Source organism: Diadema antillarum, unplaced genomic scaffold, assembly GCF_040938485.1.
Source record: "Diadema antillarum isolate AM-2024a unplaced genomic scaffold, OU_Dant_1.0 seq00000561_RagTag, whole genome shotgun sequence".
Lineage (NCBI taxonomy): Eukaryota > Metazoa > Echinodermata > Echinoidea > Diadematoida > Diadematidae > Diadema > Diadema antillarum.
In genome coordinates this window covers 332,025-351,810 of record NW_027271500.1, presented here as the reverse complement: position 1 = coordinate 351,810, position 19,786 = coordinate 332,025, and the positions used below count along the sequence as shown (strand labels likewise).

General features: G+C 38.6%; 1 protein-coding gene across 1 annotated transcript; it reads right to left on the bottom strand.

Annotated features, from left to right (window-relative positions):
* Window positions 1–5,512: 5,512 nt before the first annotated feature.
* LOC139735002 (pleckstrin homology domain-containing family B member 1-like) lies at window positions 5,513–17,758 on the bottom strand. The gene is made up of 7 exons (XM_071645777.1): window positions 17,705–17,758; window positions 15,124–15,218; window positions 13,743–13,876; window positions 11,254–11,409; window positions 8,239–8,554; window positions 6,456–6,513; window positions 5,513–5,945 (listed from the first exon to the last, which is right to left on the bottom strand). The coding sequence occupies exons 2-6, from the start codon at window positions 15,185–15,187 to the stop codon at window positions 6,485–6,487; spliced, it is 699 nt and encodes a 232-aa protein (XP_071501878.1). The 5' UTR covers window positions 15,188–15,218; window positions 17,705–17,758; the 3' UTR covers window positions 5,513–5,945; window positions 6,456–6,484.
* Window positions 17,759–19,786: the final 2,028 nt, after the last annotated feature.

Here is a 19,786-nt window from a genome sequence, read left to right as displayed (position 1 = left end):
ATGGTCCTCCTTTTTTTTTTTTCTTTTTTTTAATGAAGCAAATACTTGGCAGAAAGAATATGTGTTCCCAAAAATTGGGGCAGGAGAAAAGGCATGCTTGATTTTGTTAATTTTTCTGTCAATAATGGCAATCAGGAATTATATTAATTGTGCCATTTCGTGATAAAATTAAATTCCAGAATTGAAAGCTGTTTGTCTACAGACAGTCATATTCCCATGCAGAAAGGCACAACATGATCTAACCTTTTCTAACCTGTCATAAGAATTTGCTTGACCTCTTGTATGTATAATATTTATGTAAAAAGTGTAAATAGACATCTGTATGGGCGAAGTTACTCAATAGACGGACCAGGATTGTGAACTTTGCATACCGTTAGTCTGGCAACTGCAGGTTTCGGCGAAGAATTGATATTTGACTGAAACAAATATTAGATCACTGTTTTGTAGTAATATTTATTTATAAGACCCTGAAAATTTGTGTTTGATTCAATGAAACAGTCACACACAGACCAAGTTTTTAAACTCCACTTACCGGTAAACTCGGTGAAGAATTGATTTTGGACTGAAACCAATGCATCACCATTTTGTTGAAATATGAGGCCCCAAGGATTTGGTGTTTGATTTCAGTGAAACTATCACTGTTCTATTCATTTGATTGTTCTGTACTGTTACATTATGTTACATGCAATTTGAACATGAAATGGATATTCACTTTGAATTTCCCAAATCCCCATGCGGGTTTTGTGACATGTCAATGAAAATCTTCCCGTCCTCTAACTATAGTGCTAGAGCACAATTACCATCAGATGGTGGTCATTTTGGCTGGAATAGAGTGCTGGTCACATTTGTCCAGCCATTTAGTGACAGTGGTTGCAATGTGCACACTTCACCTAGGCCTACAGTTCTGTGGTCTCAATTTGTAATTTCCCCCGCATGGCCTTGTCAACTACACTGTAGAGGCTCCTGCTGAAACGTACAAAAACATATTTTTGAAACATACACTGTATTAAGGAAACATATGGATACATTCACACATTTGTAAGTGTGGTGTGCAAATCTTGTGCACACCTCACTCAGTCGTTTGGTTTCAATTTGTATTTTCCCCTGCATGGCCTGTCAACTACACAGTACATTAATTTGTATAGGCTCCTGCTGAAACATACAAAACAAATGCCACAGAGGAAATATTTTTAGGGAACATACAGATACATTCGCCTCAGGATGCTTATCATGTGTATTCTGTTATATTCACTCTATCATGTCAAACCCATCACTTTTGTCATTGTCATTGTGGTTATACAGGGGAACCTCATTATAATTAGCTGCTCGGGACCACTTAAATTTTGTTATATCACGTATATCGTTATATCAGGGATGAAAATTTAAAAAATATATATATCAAAGAGGTATACGATTTGCAGATATACTTTGTTATATCATGCATCTCGCAATATCCAACCTCGTTATATTGAGGTTCCACTGTACAGTCTGCTCAGAAGTTTGGAGCAGATGTATTACCTGTGCCCTTTGTCCCCTTTTCCGAGATGTCTCGGCTGGGTTGCCCTTATGACATGTGATGGGGGAGTTTTGGACCAGAGGCTTTTATGTGAATGTTCATGTGCAGAGCAAATCAACTTTCACTTCTTCTGTCTGTCTGGCTCTCTCTTACTACCTATCTACTTGTCTGTCCACCCATCAATCCATTTGTGCGAGTACATGTATTGTGATGTTTTTCGTTTTTTTTTTAGTCTACATTTAATCGCCAGTACGGTCATGTAGACTCTTAAACGAGCCTGTATTGTAATACACGATGTATGTACAATGTAGTTTATTGCAAAGTTTTGCAATGGTGTATTTTGTGCAGGTTAAAACAAGAATCAATTAAACATCAATATTGATATTGATACGGCCAACAAAGAACAATGAAAGATGTGTGCTTCACATTTTATCCCTTTCCTTTTCATTCCGAATTGTAAAATTTCATGATTGATACTTATGATTATCTGTGTCACTGTGTCACTTACTGTCAATAAACAATGTGTTAGAAAAGTAATAAAAACAAAAAGCAAAGTTTGTATGTGTGTGTGTGTGTGGGGGGGGGGGGGGGGGGGGGTTGTATTGTGTGAACACTTGTAGGTATCGGTGCATGTATATGCGACCAAGAAAATCACTGTCCCAATTGTGGTTATGCAGAATCACAAGGGTACTGTGAAACGAAAAATGTTAATGTGCATTTTAATTTTGCGAATTTTGCGAGAGCCAAGATTCACAAAATTAAAATGCACACAAAATTTGTTGTCTACACTACTGAAAAAACATATACAGCTGTATTGGCGGCATGAAATTTTTTTCATGAATCTTGACCCTTGTGAAATTTGCATGAGAAATGAGTGCCTGGTAACTAATTACAGTACATTACACTACATGTACTTGGGGGAAGGAGGAAAGAAACAGAACACAAAAGATAACAGTGCTTTCCAAATCTTTGGAAGTTTATTACGCATAAAAGATCTCATGACTTTCTCTCTCCAGAACATTTCATCAGCTGCCTGTCTCTCTCTCACTCTCTGCGGGCGTATGTGTGTATGCACGTGTGTATGTGTATAATATGATCATTCACACACACAGACACAAGGACACACAGAGACCTACACACACTATCTAACATCATTGTCTTTACAAATGGCACAGTGGCAAAATACAGGCTCTTTACGATACAGAAGACATTAAAACATAACATGTACCGGTGTCTCCCTTTCCCTTTGACATTACGCATTTCACACAAAGTGAGGATTTATCAAGATAACATGAAGATTCTCTAGTTAAATTAAACGGAAACATTTAAGTTATTGAGTAAAATAGCCACATTATATTCCAGAAACAAAGAAACCATGACTTCGTCTGATCTAGCGTAACAGACCAACAGTTCACTGATGCACTCCTTTTTACAGCCAAAACAAACTGCATTACAATGATCAATTTGTAGAAGTTACACGCACTTGCATGCAAACTGCTAAATAATCCCTTTATGCAGAGTCGTAAAGCATGAATTGTTCTTATTTTAACGTTCCACCTTTCTTTTTCCAATCCCAAAATTTAAAGAAAAATGGCCCCAAAGTGTGCCAGCACATCTAGAGCATCTGCAAACCAATTCCAGTACATGTACAATGTACAAGGCAACTCCTCGTGCATGTTCTTTGGATGTCTTTCACTTTCAAATTCATTATTATATTTGGTATGGGCAATATCTAAATTCTTTTCAAACACTTTGTACCTTCATGGAATGCTTTCAGTACGGTCTTCCATCTTAATTTGTGCAGGCATACAACTATCACGTAGTACTCACACAGTACCCTCTGGTGACACATGCTGGTTGTCCCCTTTCACATTTGCAAAGGAAATTGTACATTTAGCACTTTTGTCTAAATGCTATCTTTCTGTCATGAGTATGAAATGGGTTATACACTTTTAGAATGGTTGCAGGATCATGACAGAGATATACAGTGAGTGCAGTTAAGTTACAAATAAATCGGAGAAGTCTGAAGCAAAATCAAGTGATAATAACTTAATATACTCTTGAATTCTATGCATCTAAAGAAGAGCCGATAACATTATTTTGTTCAGTGTTGGAACTTACAGAACATGAGTAACTCAGCTGACCAAAGTTTCATTATCTCATACTGATTAAATATTACTTGGTGAACATGACTTTCGTGTGCAAGATAGATAAAATCGCCTGCACGACTGTGGACACATGATCATGTGCTTTAATAGAAAAATATATAATACAAATGATCAAAATTTTAAAATTCAGCATTTGCACTACACTTTGAGATGCAAGATCTATATCACTGTTCTTTTGTTAACATCACTTGAGAAGCACAAAGTCCTAAATACAAGTGTATCTGAAAGCAAACACAACTTTTTACCTTCATACCCAATAGTGCATACCGGTATACAGCTGTATTCAGTTTACACAGCACTTACGAATTACCATTGACTTATAAACATTATACCTAAAGCACTGCATTGAATACATTAAACATAAGAGTTATTTCTGTGCATCTTTATTTCACAATCACTACTTCACCCCTGAACCCTCTTCCTTACATTGCTGATATCACCACATCTTGCAAAAATCAAACATGAGAGATATAACCTGCGACAGGTCTGGTTTTCTTGCGGTACTCTACGCACTGTACTAAGGCAGACTGTGAAAATTAACAAAAGCAACACAACCGAGATCTTTGATCCCACGAGTGAATGGCTGCGCTGTGACAACATGCACCCTCTCCTAGAAAGTCATTGATGATGGTGAAAAGCTAGGCTGTAAAACAAGCATTGAGGTGCATACCAAGAACTACCTGGTGCCTGACAGAGTTTAATGAAGCAACATATCTCAAACTGGTGTTGAATATTTACATCAATGGCAACAATCACACAACACTTACAATATCACCACCAACAAAGCAAACTGCATGAAATATTACAACTTAAAAAAAAAAAAGGAAATGCACATTACCAGCATATCAAATTATCATAAAGTTACCCTTAAATATATACAGAAAATAGCTTTAAAACTGCATTTTTTTTTACAAACATTATTTGCTTGAAAGACTACAGTACAAACAATAAGGTGCACATGAATGAGTATCATTTCTTCCTATACTTGTGATCAGAACACACTATGCTTTCTAAAATAAGTAGTACTATAAGAAAAGAATTGGAATTGGTCTGAAATTAAATCACACAGGTGCAACTTACATTAACATATATGAAATGACAGCTCAATATAGCAACGAATCGATGACAAAGTTTTGCTACACCACTTTAATCAATTCATCCATTTACTCCTATTCTAAATTGCCCATATAAAATAATAGCCAAACCCATTCCTCTGCACACAAAGAAAATTTCTCAATTTTGTCCAAGATACGGACAGACAGAATGACTGCTATTCACATGAGCAACGGCAAAAACGGCAAATTCCTTGAGGCCACGCATAAAAAGCAGGAATGTAGCATGATAATGTAACAATGTAAGCGCTGTCTCCTATGGTATCTAGGAGTCTCAGTTGGCAAGCTTTATGAGAGTTCTTTAGTGGGAGAATGGCAAAAATGTATGGAGTATCCTGAAAAATATGGCCTAACTTCATTTATGGTAATGCCAGCGCATCAAGGTCAAATTTAGCACATCCCCAGGGTGCAATGCTATAATACATAATATGAGCATTGACTTTCCTCCAAATTGATATGTCTCTTGTATAAATTGACTTTTAACTGCCCCACCCCTTTTTCCCCTTCTTCTTTTCTTTCTTTATAAATGGGGGAATGGTTTGGAGTAGGGACGATTAGATTAACTCATAAATCTTACTGGATCTTCCCTTAGAAGAGGACTGCAAGAGAGATTGAAGGTCAGTGGAAAAAGTGGAAATTTTCGTGCATATCACTGATATGAAACTAGCAGGAAAATAAAAATATGCCAATTTTTTATTGTTTGCTGTATGTATCTTGATTCTGCCGAATTACGTACCATGTGTAATTCATCTTTCCTGACTAAGCACGAAAAAATTACTCCCACAAAAATTTTCACTTTTACAGTAATGCTTTTTGCATTTTAAAAAAGGTGAAGGTACATACATATGTTATTGGCTATAAATATGCATTGTCCTCCTGAGCTCATAATCTCTTAACTGCCACTAACAGGACTAGGAAACATATCAAAATATGTATTTTTTTAAAATATAAGCATGATGAAGTTCTACTTATATTCCCGACAGAGATGTTTATTTGTAGTATAGCAAAAATACAAGCATTGTTGTCATGATGGCATTCAATCTGACAACTGAGAAAAAAAAAAAAAACAAGGATTGGAATCCAAGAAGATGACTGCATTCCAAATAATCGCCTCTAGTCCCATGCGTCCACCTCACCTGGTGTGTTTATCTGCCACGACAAAAAACAAAACAAAAATAAAAACTAAAATGATAACATATGAAGCAGTTAGGAGACTGGAAAGCGTGTAACAATCAATACCTGGACGGACTTGCTTAAAATCTGTAGATGCAGCAGACTTCTATACTCTATGTACAAAGGCAGATTTACCAACATATCTTTATTTATGTACATTTCCTCTAAGAACCTAGTTACGAGCTTGTCGTCCACATGTACATACTCAGCCCTTGTCAATATTAAACTGGAATCCAGTTGGAGTGTGTTAGATGTTGCGATACCAGCTGTGTGATTGTCAGGAACATCTTCTATTACATGTGTATGCTAAACAGTTGAATACATTAGTAGGCTAGACCCCCTTCCCCAATCTCAACCCCCCCCCCCCCCCCCAACAACAACAACAACAAAACCAACATCATGCAACAACAACAAGTTTTTTTTCATCACTTGTGCCAAAATATACACATATGACGGTACAGTTTGTCCCTTGTAATATCACCTTACCTCACAGTGACTGATGACCATCTTTAGTCTTAGTTGTATCGATACACCTGGGTGGTAGCTGAAAGATCGACAGAGAAATCAAAGTGCACATTAAAAGGTGACAGGGACATGGTTACTGTATAAGCTGCTATTTTCGCTAGGGTTTTAATTTTCACGAACTTTGTGAATCACAGTTGGATCGCCAATTAAATAACAAGCGAAGATGTCTCAATGCGCTTGGATGTTAGCGCATCTACTTCAAGGTTGGCGCCATTTCGCGAAAACAACCTCTCACGAAAACGTCTATGACCTCCTCATCCGCAAAAATATCTGTACATGAAAATAACAACACATACAGTAAATCTATACCAGGTACACACAAACTCTTGCCATAAAGACGAAAAACACAACTTTCCCCAAATTCTGTAGGCATGATGTGAAATAAAAGTACAAAATCTGATTGCACTGGTTCCAAATCTTCCTCACAAATTGAACATCCCTTTAATAGCTTAGATTTCACACATCAACAGACGCCAACCATGCATGCCCTTTTTTACAACATGAAATTTTCGCAAGGAGCCTCTGTCATTCAATGCATATAGTGTAGACAAGATCTTTCGCATACATTCTAATTTCACAAATCTTGGCTCTCGCTCTCGCGAAATTTGCAAAATCAAAATGCATGCGAACATTCCTAGTTTTACAGTATATCTTTCTCATTCTCAATCTATACATCAATCTATTTTTCAATTTCATCTCTCCCTTTCCATTTATTCATCTATACAAAATTGTATCTTACAATTTGTCATCCCATCTGCTTTTTGCCTCTTCCATTCGGTAATGCATGTATAAACATTTATGTATTGTGTAGGTATGTGCGAGTGTATGTATACATGCATACATCTATCTATCTACAATCTGTCTGTCTTCCTAATCACACACACATTATGGCTGCCTATACTGAGAGATGTTCCTTTCTTTTAATAAAGCAGGTTAAATGACATCTACACTTTGATCAGAAACAATTATCAATCCTTTCGTTGACGGTTGGTGATGCGAGCCTGCATTTCTCTTTTTAGTTTGCTTAAAGTCTGAAATTCCTCCACGTAGAGGCAGCTGCAATTTCAAATTTTTTTGCTGCTATGTGTTTTGAACTCGAAAATCCAGGAAAAGCATGTACATATGTCTGTCTCTTAAGTCTTCACAAATCACTTCTGATGTAAAGAAAGGACGGAATCACTTGGAAAAAAATACTTACACTGAAACTAAATAAAGCATACCAGTACGCTGATTCAAGCGCATGGTCATTTCAATCTGATACCGAAGCTCTGCTCAAAACATCGTTGAGACACAATTTCTGCTGCAGTGCTGCAGTACTACATATACACACATTAAAAAAGTGGAAAAGCACTCGGAAGGCACAGACCTCCGCCGAGCCAGTAACTCATTTCCACCCATACACGCATGCAATTTCCCAAAATAGAAGCACTTTGTTTACATCATTGCACGCCGCCTTGCCTGAGCAGAGCGTGTGCTTTAGTGTGTGTATTTAAACCTCCAGTACGCACAGCTTGAACCCCGAGTTCGTTTAGCTTATATGCCAAAAGATGAAAAATCCATACAAATTCCCCGATCACAACCAAAACTGAATGAGGTGTTCATGGTGTCAATATCGACTTTTCATGCAAGTTTCATTTTCATCCCTACTTTTTGAGTTATTTTGCAAACAGACAAACCAATGCTGATGATCATTTAACCTCCTCCTTCCTTGGCGGAGGTAATAAAATCACAAAAATTGACTCACTATGAGTGGCTGGGTAAGTTGTGAAGGTGGTAGTGCCCCCAGGGTTGAGGATAGTTTGTCCCGGGTAGGCATACATCGTCTGCTGGACAGGGTAGCTGGCCGTTGGGCCCTGCCTGACGGTCACCGTGCGGCCATCTTGGTAGTACGTGGTGGACGTGACCCGCGAGGTGGTCCCGGGCGTCACCAAGGTGACGGGTGCCGCAGCCTGGTAGACAGGGGGCGGGCTGGCATACACGACGGGTGGAACCACGGGGGGAGCCTGAACGTACGCTGGGGGTGGGGCGTTCATAACGGCAGGAGCAGGGGGCGGCGCTCTCTGGAAAGAGTGGGTGGGACAAGTATAAAATAAATGAAATGGAAAAAAAGGAAAATTCATCTCTTAAAGAAAGAGAGAGAGAGAGGAGAGAGAGAGAACTAGATAGAAAGCAAATATCTTTATACATATGAATTTTGAGTGAAGTTTAGAGAAAAGAAAGCCATTACGAAAACGTTCATTTCTTGAACAAAATCATGCAAATTCATAATTCTCCCTGAACATCTCTCGACCACAGCTACTGTCAAGCAAGACATTTTCATGGCATGATATTTTCCGTAATTGGAGCTGATGGCTTTTTTTTTTTTTTTAATCTGATCTGATTTTATCTATTCTCTGTGAGGAATTGCTTTACAATTCCATCAATTTTCAGCAATTTCATCGAACATTATACACAGTGTATATAGACCGATTCAAGTGACTGTTCATGGAAGTGCGCCCTCTTAAGGCGACGCCATAACTGGGGGCCAACCAGGCTGGGTCGGCAAGCGCCGTGCGTGCGTGGCAAGGGTGCCAGCGGCAGCCAGTGCTTTTACCACCCGGCGCCAGCCGGCCAGCTACCTATCTCTGGCGCTGGCAGCGATCGACGCATCTGGATTTGTGACAACTATAGAGTCTACTTTTTTTTTTGTTAGCTAATTAATAAAATCAAACAACTTAAACCGACTATGAGCGAATGGGTAGATGGCATATACGGCTGTAGCCCAAAGTTGAACTGCAAGGTAAATATCGGTACCATCCGTGAGTGTTTGTAGACTCTATTTCTTTTGCGATGACCTGGGTACTCGCATGTAAGCCCCTTATAGATCTATTCACATTTGTGTAAGAGGATAAAAACACCTGGGGAGAACTATGGCTAGGCGCAGACAGACGTCTAGATAGTAAGCCTAGACTGTTGAGCAGTTAACTGATATAATTAAATACAAATAATGAATCAGAATCTTGAGCTAGATAGTAGATATGGCGCTATCAAAGCAACTAATAATATCAGTGTTAGGCTTTTCTCGGACCAGCGGGGTAGAGTCTGTCTAACGTTTTTTAGATCTTGTCTAGAATTCTAGCCAACAGTCCAGACTAGATCTAGACTAGATCTAGACCCGTCTAGACCTATTGACTTCTAGATCCAAGCTACATCCTATATCATTTTCGGTTGTCACTAAATAAACTTCCGGCAAGTCTAACTAAGTAAACCAAACTGAAGGCAAATCTAGGCGTTTCTAAGCCGTATAAACTTAAGAAGTTAATTTACGTCGCCTGATGTCAACAACCAAAAATTCTACTGTTTAAGGTCTAAGTAACCTTGCATTTAACATCGCGCGAACGCCTAAAATTATAATCTACAAAAGCGATTTTCAAATCAAATTTTCTTAATATGAATTATGCTTATGAAACGGATGTTTGCCATCATTCATAGCAGTTTAAAATCTATAAGTATCACTTTATCAAAAATTAAATCAAATTCAGAGTTCCAGGCCCAAATTGAATATGGTCAATTTAATGCTGAACGTTTAGTGAAGAAGTTAAAAATTACAATATAAGATTTTTTTCACACATCTTGAAACATTCATTTGGCTGTAGTGTAGGCTTTGAAATGTTTGTCATATAGTATAATAGTAGCCAGGAAGTGTATTCTAACTTTTGTAAGTATTGCACCAAGCGTTAAAAAAAAAATAATAATAATTAATGAATTATCAAAATCTTTCATCTGAACTTTTCTTCTAAAATGAACAACTTTATTTTACGAATATGAATATGCAGTGATTTACCCTATATTAAATAGAGAATCTATTAGGCATAGGGCAAAGTTTGTTTCGAAAATCTGTGCATTTTTTATACCGCTGTGTTTCACTTAAGTGTATATATTCATCATGCGTCAGTGGTGTCTGAATTTCACACACTGACGTGCAGCTTCCATTTCCGGTTTTTCGCCTGTTATTTGTGCACCCGAACAACTGCACAATATGTGGGTTTTTTTTCTGATCCTTTGAAGCTTTCATTTTAGATCAATATGTCTGAATTACTCAATTTGTCCAAAAGAAAGGCATTAAATGCCGCTGAATGACATTTCCACAGTGAGTAAAACAATCACAATTTTAGCGCGGCGGTCGCCGACCCAGCGGCCGCGCCCGGCTAACTATGCGCGATGGGTACGCTGGGCTGCTAACTGCAAGTGCAACTCGCTGGGTAGCTAGCTCGCTGGGAGCCCCCGTTGGCCCCCAGTTATGGCGGCCGTTATAGCGCCGCTAGCGGCGGTAGGTGAATAGGTCATTGAAATTGAAACGGTCTATAATGGCATTACACAGTTTTGTTTATTTCATTACACATACGTCTGTAAATAAGGGTAATATAATTTCATGCATTACATGTCAATTTCTATACAGAGTGTTTGCCATGAATGAGGAAGTAGCTACACTGTTTGGTAACCAATCATACATATTTCAGGAATGCCATTAAATTCAATTTCAATTCAAATTCCATGAAATTTTTCTCCAATGTAAGTTGCACAGTGAAATTCAGCGTTGCCAATCTGATGATGACTACATGAACATTTTTTGTAGTAAAATTCTCCCAGAACTTTGCAATGGCTTAGTACTGAGCATGCAATGGCACAAAATTTGAGCTACTACTCGAGAAATAAATGTTTCCCAGCTGAAGGCTGTGCATACTGGAAAATTGGAGCGGAACCGAAATTTGCGACTTACGTGACTCCTTATGACATCGTCCATCACCAGCTTCCACGTCTGGGCGTCGTCGTCCGTGTCGGCACAGAAGATGTAGGCTGCCTGGCTGGTGCGGATCTCGATGAGGGCACCAATTCGACCGAAAGGTGCGGCCACGCCCTGCACATCACGACCGATCTGAAGGCAAGTTCGAGGAAAACAATCGTGAATGGTATAATTGGATTGTATGATGCTACAGTTCAACAGAGAGTATGAAACATCCTTACACACATGGCAAGAGCAACATGATGTAGGGTCTACACTAACCCAGCATACATTTCGTTTGGATTTTGGGCAAGTTCTTCTTTTAATTTTTAAATTTTATAGTCTCTTGTCTACTCGAGTACTTTGACTGATGGCTGTTGACATTATAAACAAATTGACATTAAAAACACTATTCAACACTGCGGTGGCTCCATTTCTAAAACATGCAGAACTTCACTAACAGAGCTGTATGATGATGTTCAAGTGCATGAAGTAACACTCCAGCACATATACATGCAGGTCCTTTTTAAAATAATGCTGTTACAAGTGTCCTCCTTTCCACGGTAGGGAGATTTTTAAAAATATTTATGCTGGTCATTGTGTGATTTCATGCATACTTCTGTTATACGTTTTTAAAAATAATCTTAGAACTCTTTCTAATTGTGGAAATATAAAAAAGGAAAAAAAATTAAAGGGGGGGGGGGAGGCACATGCCCGGTACTCATGCCCCCCCCCCCCCCCAATTAGCCAAGAGGGCACTCTTGGATGGCATAATTATTGCAGCCATCTTTTTTATGAGTACTGATGATGTATGAGGCCAGGCAACTGCCAATCAGAGTAGATCATGGGCACCTATTGTATGCTCTCTGTTTTGTAGAGGTTTGATAAACGATCATGATTTGCTGTATGCAGAAGCACAAGTATGGTGAAACAGTTGTAGCACAGGACGAACTGATCATAACATTATTTCAATCATTTTTTATACAATTACTGTACGAATCAGTTTAATTCAGTTGTCCAGAACATGGATGCACACTTGTTAACTAGCTTTATGCCACCAAATCCCCCCTCTGTGTGCCTTTAAAAGGACAAGTCCACCTTCATAGACATGTGGATTGAGTGAATTTTATGCAGCAATATTAACAGAACACACCAGTGAGAGTTTGAGGAAAATCGGACAATCTGTTTAAACGTTATGAATTTTTGAAGTTTCTGCTTAGTCACTGCTGGATGAGAAGACTACTACAGCTTGTGATGTCACATGTGTACAACAATACAAAGAAAATATAAACAAAATTCAAGATATTTTCACTTTTCTCGCAAGATAAAAGAACACTTGACTTCCCTCTTTCAGAAGGCAAGGGGGAATGATATTACCCTTAACATACTTCAGTAACGAGTCGAGGAAATGTGTACTTTTTTCAAAAGTTAAATTTTATGAAATTCTCTTTATACAGTCAAACCTGCCTTAGCGGCCACCTCTCTATAGCGGCCACCTGTCTATAGCGGCCACTGAAAAATCCCCCCGAGAGAAAAGCAATGTTAAAGACCCTGTGTATAGCGGCCACCTGTCTAATGCGGCCAGCGGCCACAAATTTTGTTTCTCGCGGTAGATTTTAACCTGTCTATAGCGGCCAAAAACCCGATGGAGCCGTAGCCAAGCCGATAATTCAGGGTGTTTTTCTGCTTTTTAGCAGTGCCAGTCATTTCTGGGCAACGTTCAGTGATCGCCACCGTTGCATTCATCACTTATTCAGTCACAATAATGCACTAGTGTTAAGCTTTCTTCATGACTGTGCACATGCTACATGTACTGTGCAACAATTTCATTAACACCAGCATTGTTCTATGCATGATACACACGTGTGCATACGTACACACATACATGTTTTCACATCCTCTCCTTGAGCATGCGACACAAATAACTCACAGCTTCAGTCCAGGAAGTACATTTTCACGAACCTTTACTTTGGCTCTTTACAAGGTGGTGTCGTACATAAATCGTGGCATGTAGAATAGTCTCACTTCAGACTCTACTGAGGATATTACACATGTACATGTATATGTATACAACGATGATACATGTACATGTAGGCAATGCACACAAAGTTGGATTACCTGTCTATAGTGGCCATCTGTCTATAATGGCCACTTTTTCCGTATCCCTTGGGTGGCCGCTATAGACAGGTTTGACTGTATTTTCCTTAATCGTTGTACGCATGTGACATCATACACTGTAGTACCTAGTCTTCTCATCCAGCAATGACACTGCAGAAACTTTAAAAATTCATACTTTTGAACAGATCGTCCAATTTTCCCCAAACTTTCACTGATGTGTTCTACTAATATTGCTGCATTCACTCACTCCACATACGATCTATGAAGGTGGACTTGTCCTTTAAGCAGTGCCCATTGCTGATATAAGGGATTTCTTGGAAGGACGGGCTAGTGGAATCTTTATTGAGTTTCTAGATTACGATCCTCACCTTAAGAACGAAGCATTCCCTTGGAAGGTTGATGTGGCCATGTGCCTCCATCAGTCTTTCATTTGTGTAAATGGAAAACAGACCGTTGGTCCTGAGCACACAGTATGAGCTCTTCCATTTTTTCAGGATATCACCTGCCATAAAGGAATCATATTATTCATTAAACACTTCCATTTTTATAAAACAAGTGATGCATCTTCCGAGTGTCTACATGGGGCTAGAAGTTGAGCACAAAGGAGATTGGGTAAAGCTTGAAAAGAACATCGCACATAGTGCACAATCTATGAAGAATAATAAGGCATGGTCGGCTTTGTGTAACAATAAAAGTAACCCTTGTTTCTTTCATGATATCTGACTTCCTTGTAAGTTGATGACTAATTTAGACTACAGTCCGGACTTCTAAGTTCTACTAGCCAAGTTTTCAACTTGATGCAAAGCTACCATCTTTATGTGAGGTTAACTGTACAGGAACCTCTTGTTCACAGCACATGTAATGCTACACTTTTATCTACAAGGAAAAGTTACTCCCATGGTAAAAACGGGTTGAAAAAAATAATATAAAATGGTTGCATAAAGATTGCAGAAAGTCTGACAAATGGTTGGAATCAAACAGCTGTCTAAATATCAACTGATTTAGTGCCCGGCAGGTGTCAAATACTCATTCTAGTTTTTCAGTTTTGTTTTATTCATCTCAGATAGAAATATTTCCTCTAAGAAAGATAGCTTTGCCGACATACAACATATAAACAATCTGTAAAAGCCTTTCTTATATCTTCCAGCACAGCGAATAAATCATCTTCCTGTGCACACAGACACACAAACATACACACATAAAACATTTTTGTCAGTAATACAGTATGTGTACATACAGAAAATGTGGAATAATCATATAATGCTAAATGCAACAGAGACAGCTCTTTACCAAGCTGGTAGTCATACCATAAGATGCTTTGGCATTCAAAACATTCGCCTGAATTCACGAAGGTGGAACAATCTTTGTCCATGGTTTAAACCATGGATAAAGATCATAATTTTGTATGGCGCGCCAAGTGTCACATGGCCTATTTCGTTACGAAATCAGCCATCTCATTGCATTTCGTCGACGAAATGACTGATTTTGTAACGAAATAGGCCATGCAACACTTGGCGCGCCATACAAAAATTACGGTCTTTATCCATGGTTTAAACCATGGACAAAGATTGTATCACCTTCGCGAATTCAGGCCATTGTGTTCACTATCAAATCCATTGTTATGTTCAATTCTTCCAATGTTCTGTCCAATTCAGTGCTTTCAGATGATGATGGACTCAACTGAAAGCAACTTTCTATTATTCTTATTTTGGAAAAAAAAAATCATCCCTGGAAAAAAAAATGACATACTTTCTCTCTGCAGCCATCCAGCTTTGATGACATTCTGACTCGCTGCATCAGCACTTGTTGCCATAGTGACCAGATTCTCCTGATACTTGCAAAATCTAGAAGAAAAAAAATACAGACAAATTGGCAGAGTGGGATTGAGAATAGAAAGATCAATGTGGAAAAGAGGAATGACCATCATAAAAATAAGCAACTGGTACACTTTAACATAGGACTCATCATGAAACATGGAAAAAAAAGAAAGAAAAAAGAACACAACTCCAGCATCCATCCCACTGCAGGACAGAGCTCGTTCAACTGATGATTTTGCTTATTTGGGGGGGGGGGGGTCATTCCCCTTTTTGGCTTTACACATCCCATAATGAAGAACAATGGGCTAAAGTTTTGGACTTGATACTTAAACTAATACTGTAATTCAATGTTAGATCTAATATTTTTTGTAGATATGGAAGGATGAAAAAAGGAAGTGATGATAGTGAAGTGTACTTTTGCTTAAAGGGAAGCAGTCCTGAGATTTTCACTGTACTGATAATTAAGAAGAGTAAAAAATATAACCTTTCACCAATTTATACGCGTGGACATCAAAAATTGTCTCCGTACGCGATTTTTAAAAAATAATTCCTGCAAGCGATCGTGTAAGAGCCTGCCAAAAGGTGCAACGTCATTGATGCCCTACTTTCAAGTTGACAGCTGTGCCTCAGAAAACCAATTTAAGTGTTCAAAATGATCATATCTGATTTTTTTCATAAAAAGTGACAATATGTGGTTTTATTATTTCAAACAAAATATTTCAAGCTTATTTATATATACAATTAATATAAGAATAAATGGTAAACATGTATTTATAAATAACTAGGGATGACGAGCAGAACACCGCTGGAAAGAGTTGTGAATCGATGACGTATGACTCTCCGCCAAGACTTGCTCATTTGCAGAGTCACACTTTTTTAACCGAAATGTACGAGCTTATTTGGTGATTTGAAAGTTTGTTTTTGATGAAAGTAGTTCATTGGAGGTACCAACAACAACATATTTTTTTAAATTTCGTGAGGACTGCGTCCCTTTAAAATAAAACCCTCATACAGTACAGGCAAATATTGTACATAACATAGGATCTGCTTTAACATTGATACCTACCCAACAAACCTTAAAACAAACATTCAACATGTGATGCCAGTGACTATCGGTGGTAGTGTGTTCTAATTTCCGAGACAATTCTTGGTCTTGGAATGAATGAGTATCCCCATCATCCCCATGCCATAGTCACCCACTTCATTTAGACCCAACAGTTCTGTGAGTTAACATTATACAAATAATGACTGCTATGAGGGGCACAGTTAAAATTATGGGCCCAAGGTGATGTGAAAACCGTAACTATGCCCGAAGCGAAGCTGAGGGCATGGTTACGGTTTTCACATCACCGAGGGCCTACATAATTTTAACTGTACCCCGAATATCAAGCAGTCATTGGTACCGAAAATATAGATTCCGAAATATAGATACCGAAAATATAGATTCTAGTCTCTTTTACAGCACTCGTAATCAATGCTGATCGACAGCGCGGCGGTCGTATCATTGGTGCGTACAGTGATGTGTACCACTACGTACGTTACGTGTACTACGGGGTTGCGATTGTCTCCAAACCAGTCCGCTAGTCTCTTTTACAGCACGCTGATTGAATGCGCGGCGGTCGTATCATTGGTGCGTACATATGAGCAATCTACGTGTACGGGGTCGCGACTGTCTCTAACATTAAAACCTATTTACTAACTGTGCCCGGGCCCCGGTCACAGTAACTAAAAAATAGGGCACAGTTATTTTCATGACTCCCCTTTTAACCAATCACATGAGAGGATTCTAGAAATGAGGTATATAATAGGCTATAACGTTAGATACTCTATAACAATTACAGATTACACTAGACACGTTAGACCTACTACTCATCGACCACTTTTTGATCGACTAGAACTTCTATAGACACTACCTGTCTTGTATCTTAGAAAAGTCTAGCACAGTTCTATGTCTATTACAATCGATATTAGACCAAAATAGTCCTTACGTGTTAGATCTACCAAATCTACCAATTCATTTCATCATCCAATATTAAGCAACAAGACCGTGTTGCATATTCACAGAGGACTCTAGCGTTAACGTTCGTTTAATAGGCCTAATGGAATCTGGTCTAGAAACGAAACTCGGTGACGCATTCCACTTTTAATCTGACGAGCCTACAACACTTTATGCACAGAAAGCCGGAAGCGTATATTATTATAGGGCCTACTGTACTGAGATTATAATTGATTATCACAATGAATTATGTAAGTGAGATACATTTACATTATTGTAAGTACCGGTATCACAACGCAAGTACATGTACAATACGTAAAGATGCATTCACGCAGAGCTGTGCGTGCACAAGGAGCAAGGCAACATTGTTGTAACGATATCCTGGGGCCTGTCTGTCGGATGAATGACAATGATACATTGTACTCTTCACACGCTTCATGTCTGTCTATCGTCTAACAACATCTAACCGCCGATCAGCTGAACACATGTCAGTTTCCTCGCAATCATTTATACTCACGTCACTCTTTAGGAGATTGTTTCGACTTTCGACGTACAAACTCAGATCAAAACTAGTCCTGCTAACTTTCGACGGGGAGATTCACATACACTAGCTATACAGCTATAACTCATCAGGTGACGACTGTAAATAAACTACAGTACTGCGTGATCGATCGAATCTCGCTATTCGGAATTCACACACCATGCAAAGCTATGCATGCTCTGCAAACTGTGTCGCAGCGCTAGCGCTAGCGCTTCGTCCGATGTACTTTTTACCCCTTTGAACTCACAACTTGTGAACATGACGTCATCATCATAATTAGTCTATGAAACACGCCTAAGATATTTCTCTCAAATTATCAATGAATTCATACTGTAGTTAAAATATTCCGACCATACTTCATAGTGTTTTGATAATATTACGATGATGTGTTTTTTTTCCTCACAAAGACAGATTGTCCTCACCTTCCTTTCCGAGTTCTACGCTGTCTATAAAAACTTCTCGTAAAATCGAGTACTTTGTGACTATGGCAAGACTGCGTCAAGTGGATATAAATTGAATGTAAATAAATTACTATTTATCTTATCCGTTCAAAGTATACGAAATGCTGATAAACAAACAATGAGAACAGAAAAGTAATAGACGTTCACAAAAAAATCAGATGGAAACGATCATCATAATACGTAAAAACGAAAAAGAAAATCACATCATTGATATTTCAATGATAACTCAGTCTTATTCTGTTAACATAAAATGTTCAGTTATTCACCAACTTGTTTTGCCCGCCCGAATCCTGCAAAGAATATTGTGACATGGCTGTAAATTCTTTTCGTTCTTATTTTAATTGTTTGTGATGTGTTTGGTTGTTTTTTTCTGCTAACGAAATTCCTTCTGGGCAAATGAACTTTACCCTTAAAAGAGTTTTCCCCAGTCTGGCGCAAAAATTAACACGTGTTTACACGTTCTTTACATTAGATCTTTGTTTCATTCAGCTTCTTTCGGCTTCCCACGACTTATTTCCCGCGGACTATATGTGTGATGAAAATTTAAGTCATAAAACTTATATATCTATACTTGGCAGTGAATCAAGGCTAGTTTAATCCTTGCAAATGTAATTAAATGTGATTAAAACCAAAATAACAACAACAACAACAAATGTACCTCAGTGCACGCAAATATGGGTGTCTAAGTGGGGTTTGGACAACTCGACTGAGGGATCTAACCCGACCCTGGAGGCTCATGGTCCAGTCCGACCGGGTTGAGTTGTCCATGGTCAGGTTTGCGATTGGATAACTCAACCCAACTTTATTTGCTAACAAGTAACCTTGTCCTAGTTCATTTCTGAGTATAAGCTAGTAGTTATACCGGTAAGTAAGTAAGCTAGTAGGTGTAAGTACCGGTAAGTAAGTAAGTAAGTATAATAAGTAAGTATATATCAAGAAAGTTAGTCGGCCCCAAGTAGCCTACACATGAAAGTATTATAGGCCTACTTTATGTAAATGTATAGGTAGGAAGACTTGGTAGCAGTGCAGATAAAATATTTTAACGGTTCTAATAAATCAATCAAGTATTCAAGAAAGTATAGGCAGAAAAAAGACTTAGAATAGCTCGTAATTAGTTACGCTGAAAGAAAAAATATTACAAAACAAAAGACAACTAATAAATCACCACCCTGTCATAATTCCAAGAGTATGCGCAGGCCATAAAGGGGATGCAGAACGTTACTGATGTGTGTGAGTGTGCGTGTGTGTGTATGGGGGGGGGGGGGGGTCAAATACCCGATCCCCCGCTTCGACGGGGCAGGATCTCCAGACGGAACCATATGAAAATCATTGACTTTTTTCCTCTTTTCCATTTTTACCATTTTTCGAAGAGCCATAAAATGTCCCGGTGTGTGTGTGTGTGTGTGTGGGGGGGGGGGGGGGGGGGGGAGTTGCAGCCTCTCTACCCCCTTTTCCATGATAACCCCTGGGTCATCATCGGGCCTGCATTAAAAAGGGGTGAAAAAAAAAAACAAAGCAAGCAAACTTTCACGTGATCACTTTTTATGAGGGGAAGTCCAAGTTCGTTCTGTGGGCTGCAAACTTTTCTAAAGTATCC

Bases quoted from the DNA above. Each gene is read 5' to 3' on its own strand.
- LOC139735002 (XM_071645777.1), bottom strand. From the start codon at position 15,187: ATGGCAACAAGTGCTGATGCAGCGAGTCAGAATGTCATCAAAGCTGGA. The intron at 8,555-11,253 runs GTAAGTCGCAAA...CACTCTTTCCAG, and splicing joins ACGATGTCATAAGGAGTCAC to AGAGCGCCGCCCCCTGCTCC. The intron at 6,514-8,238 runs GTGAGTCAATTT...TCGATCTTTCAG, and splicing joins AACTTACCCAGCCACTCATA to CTACCACCCAGGTGTATCGA.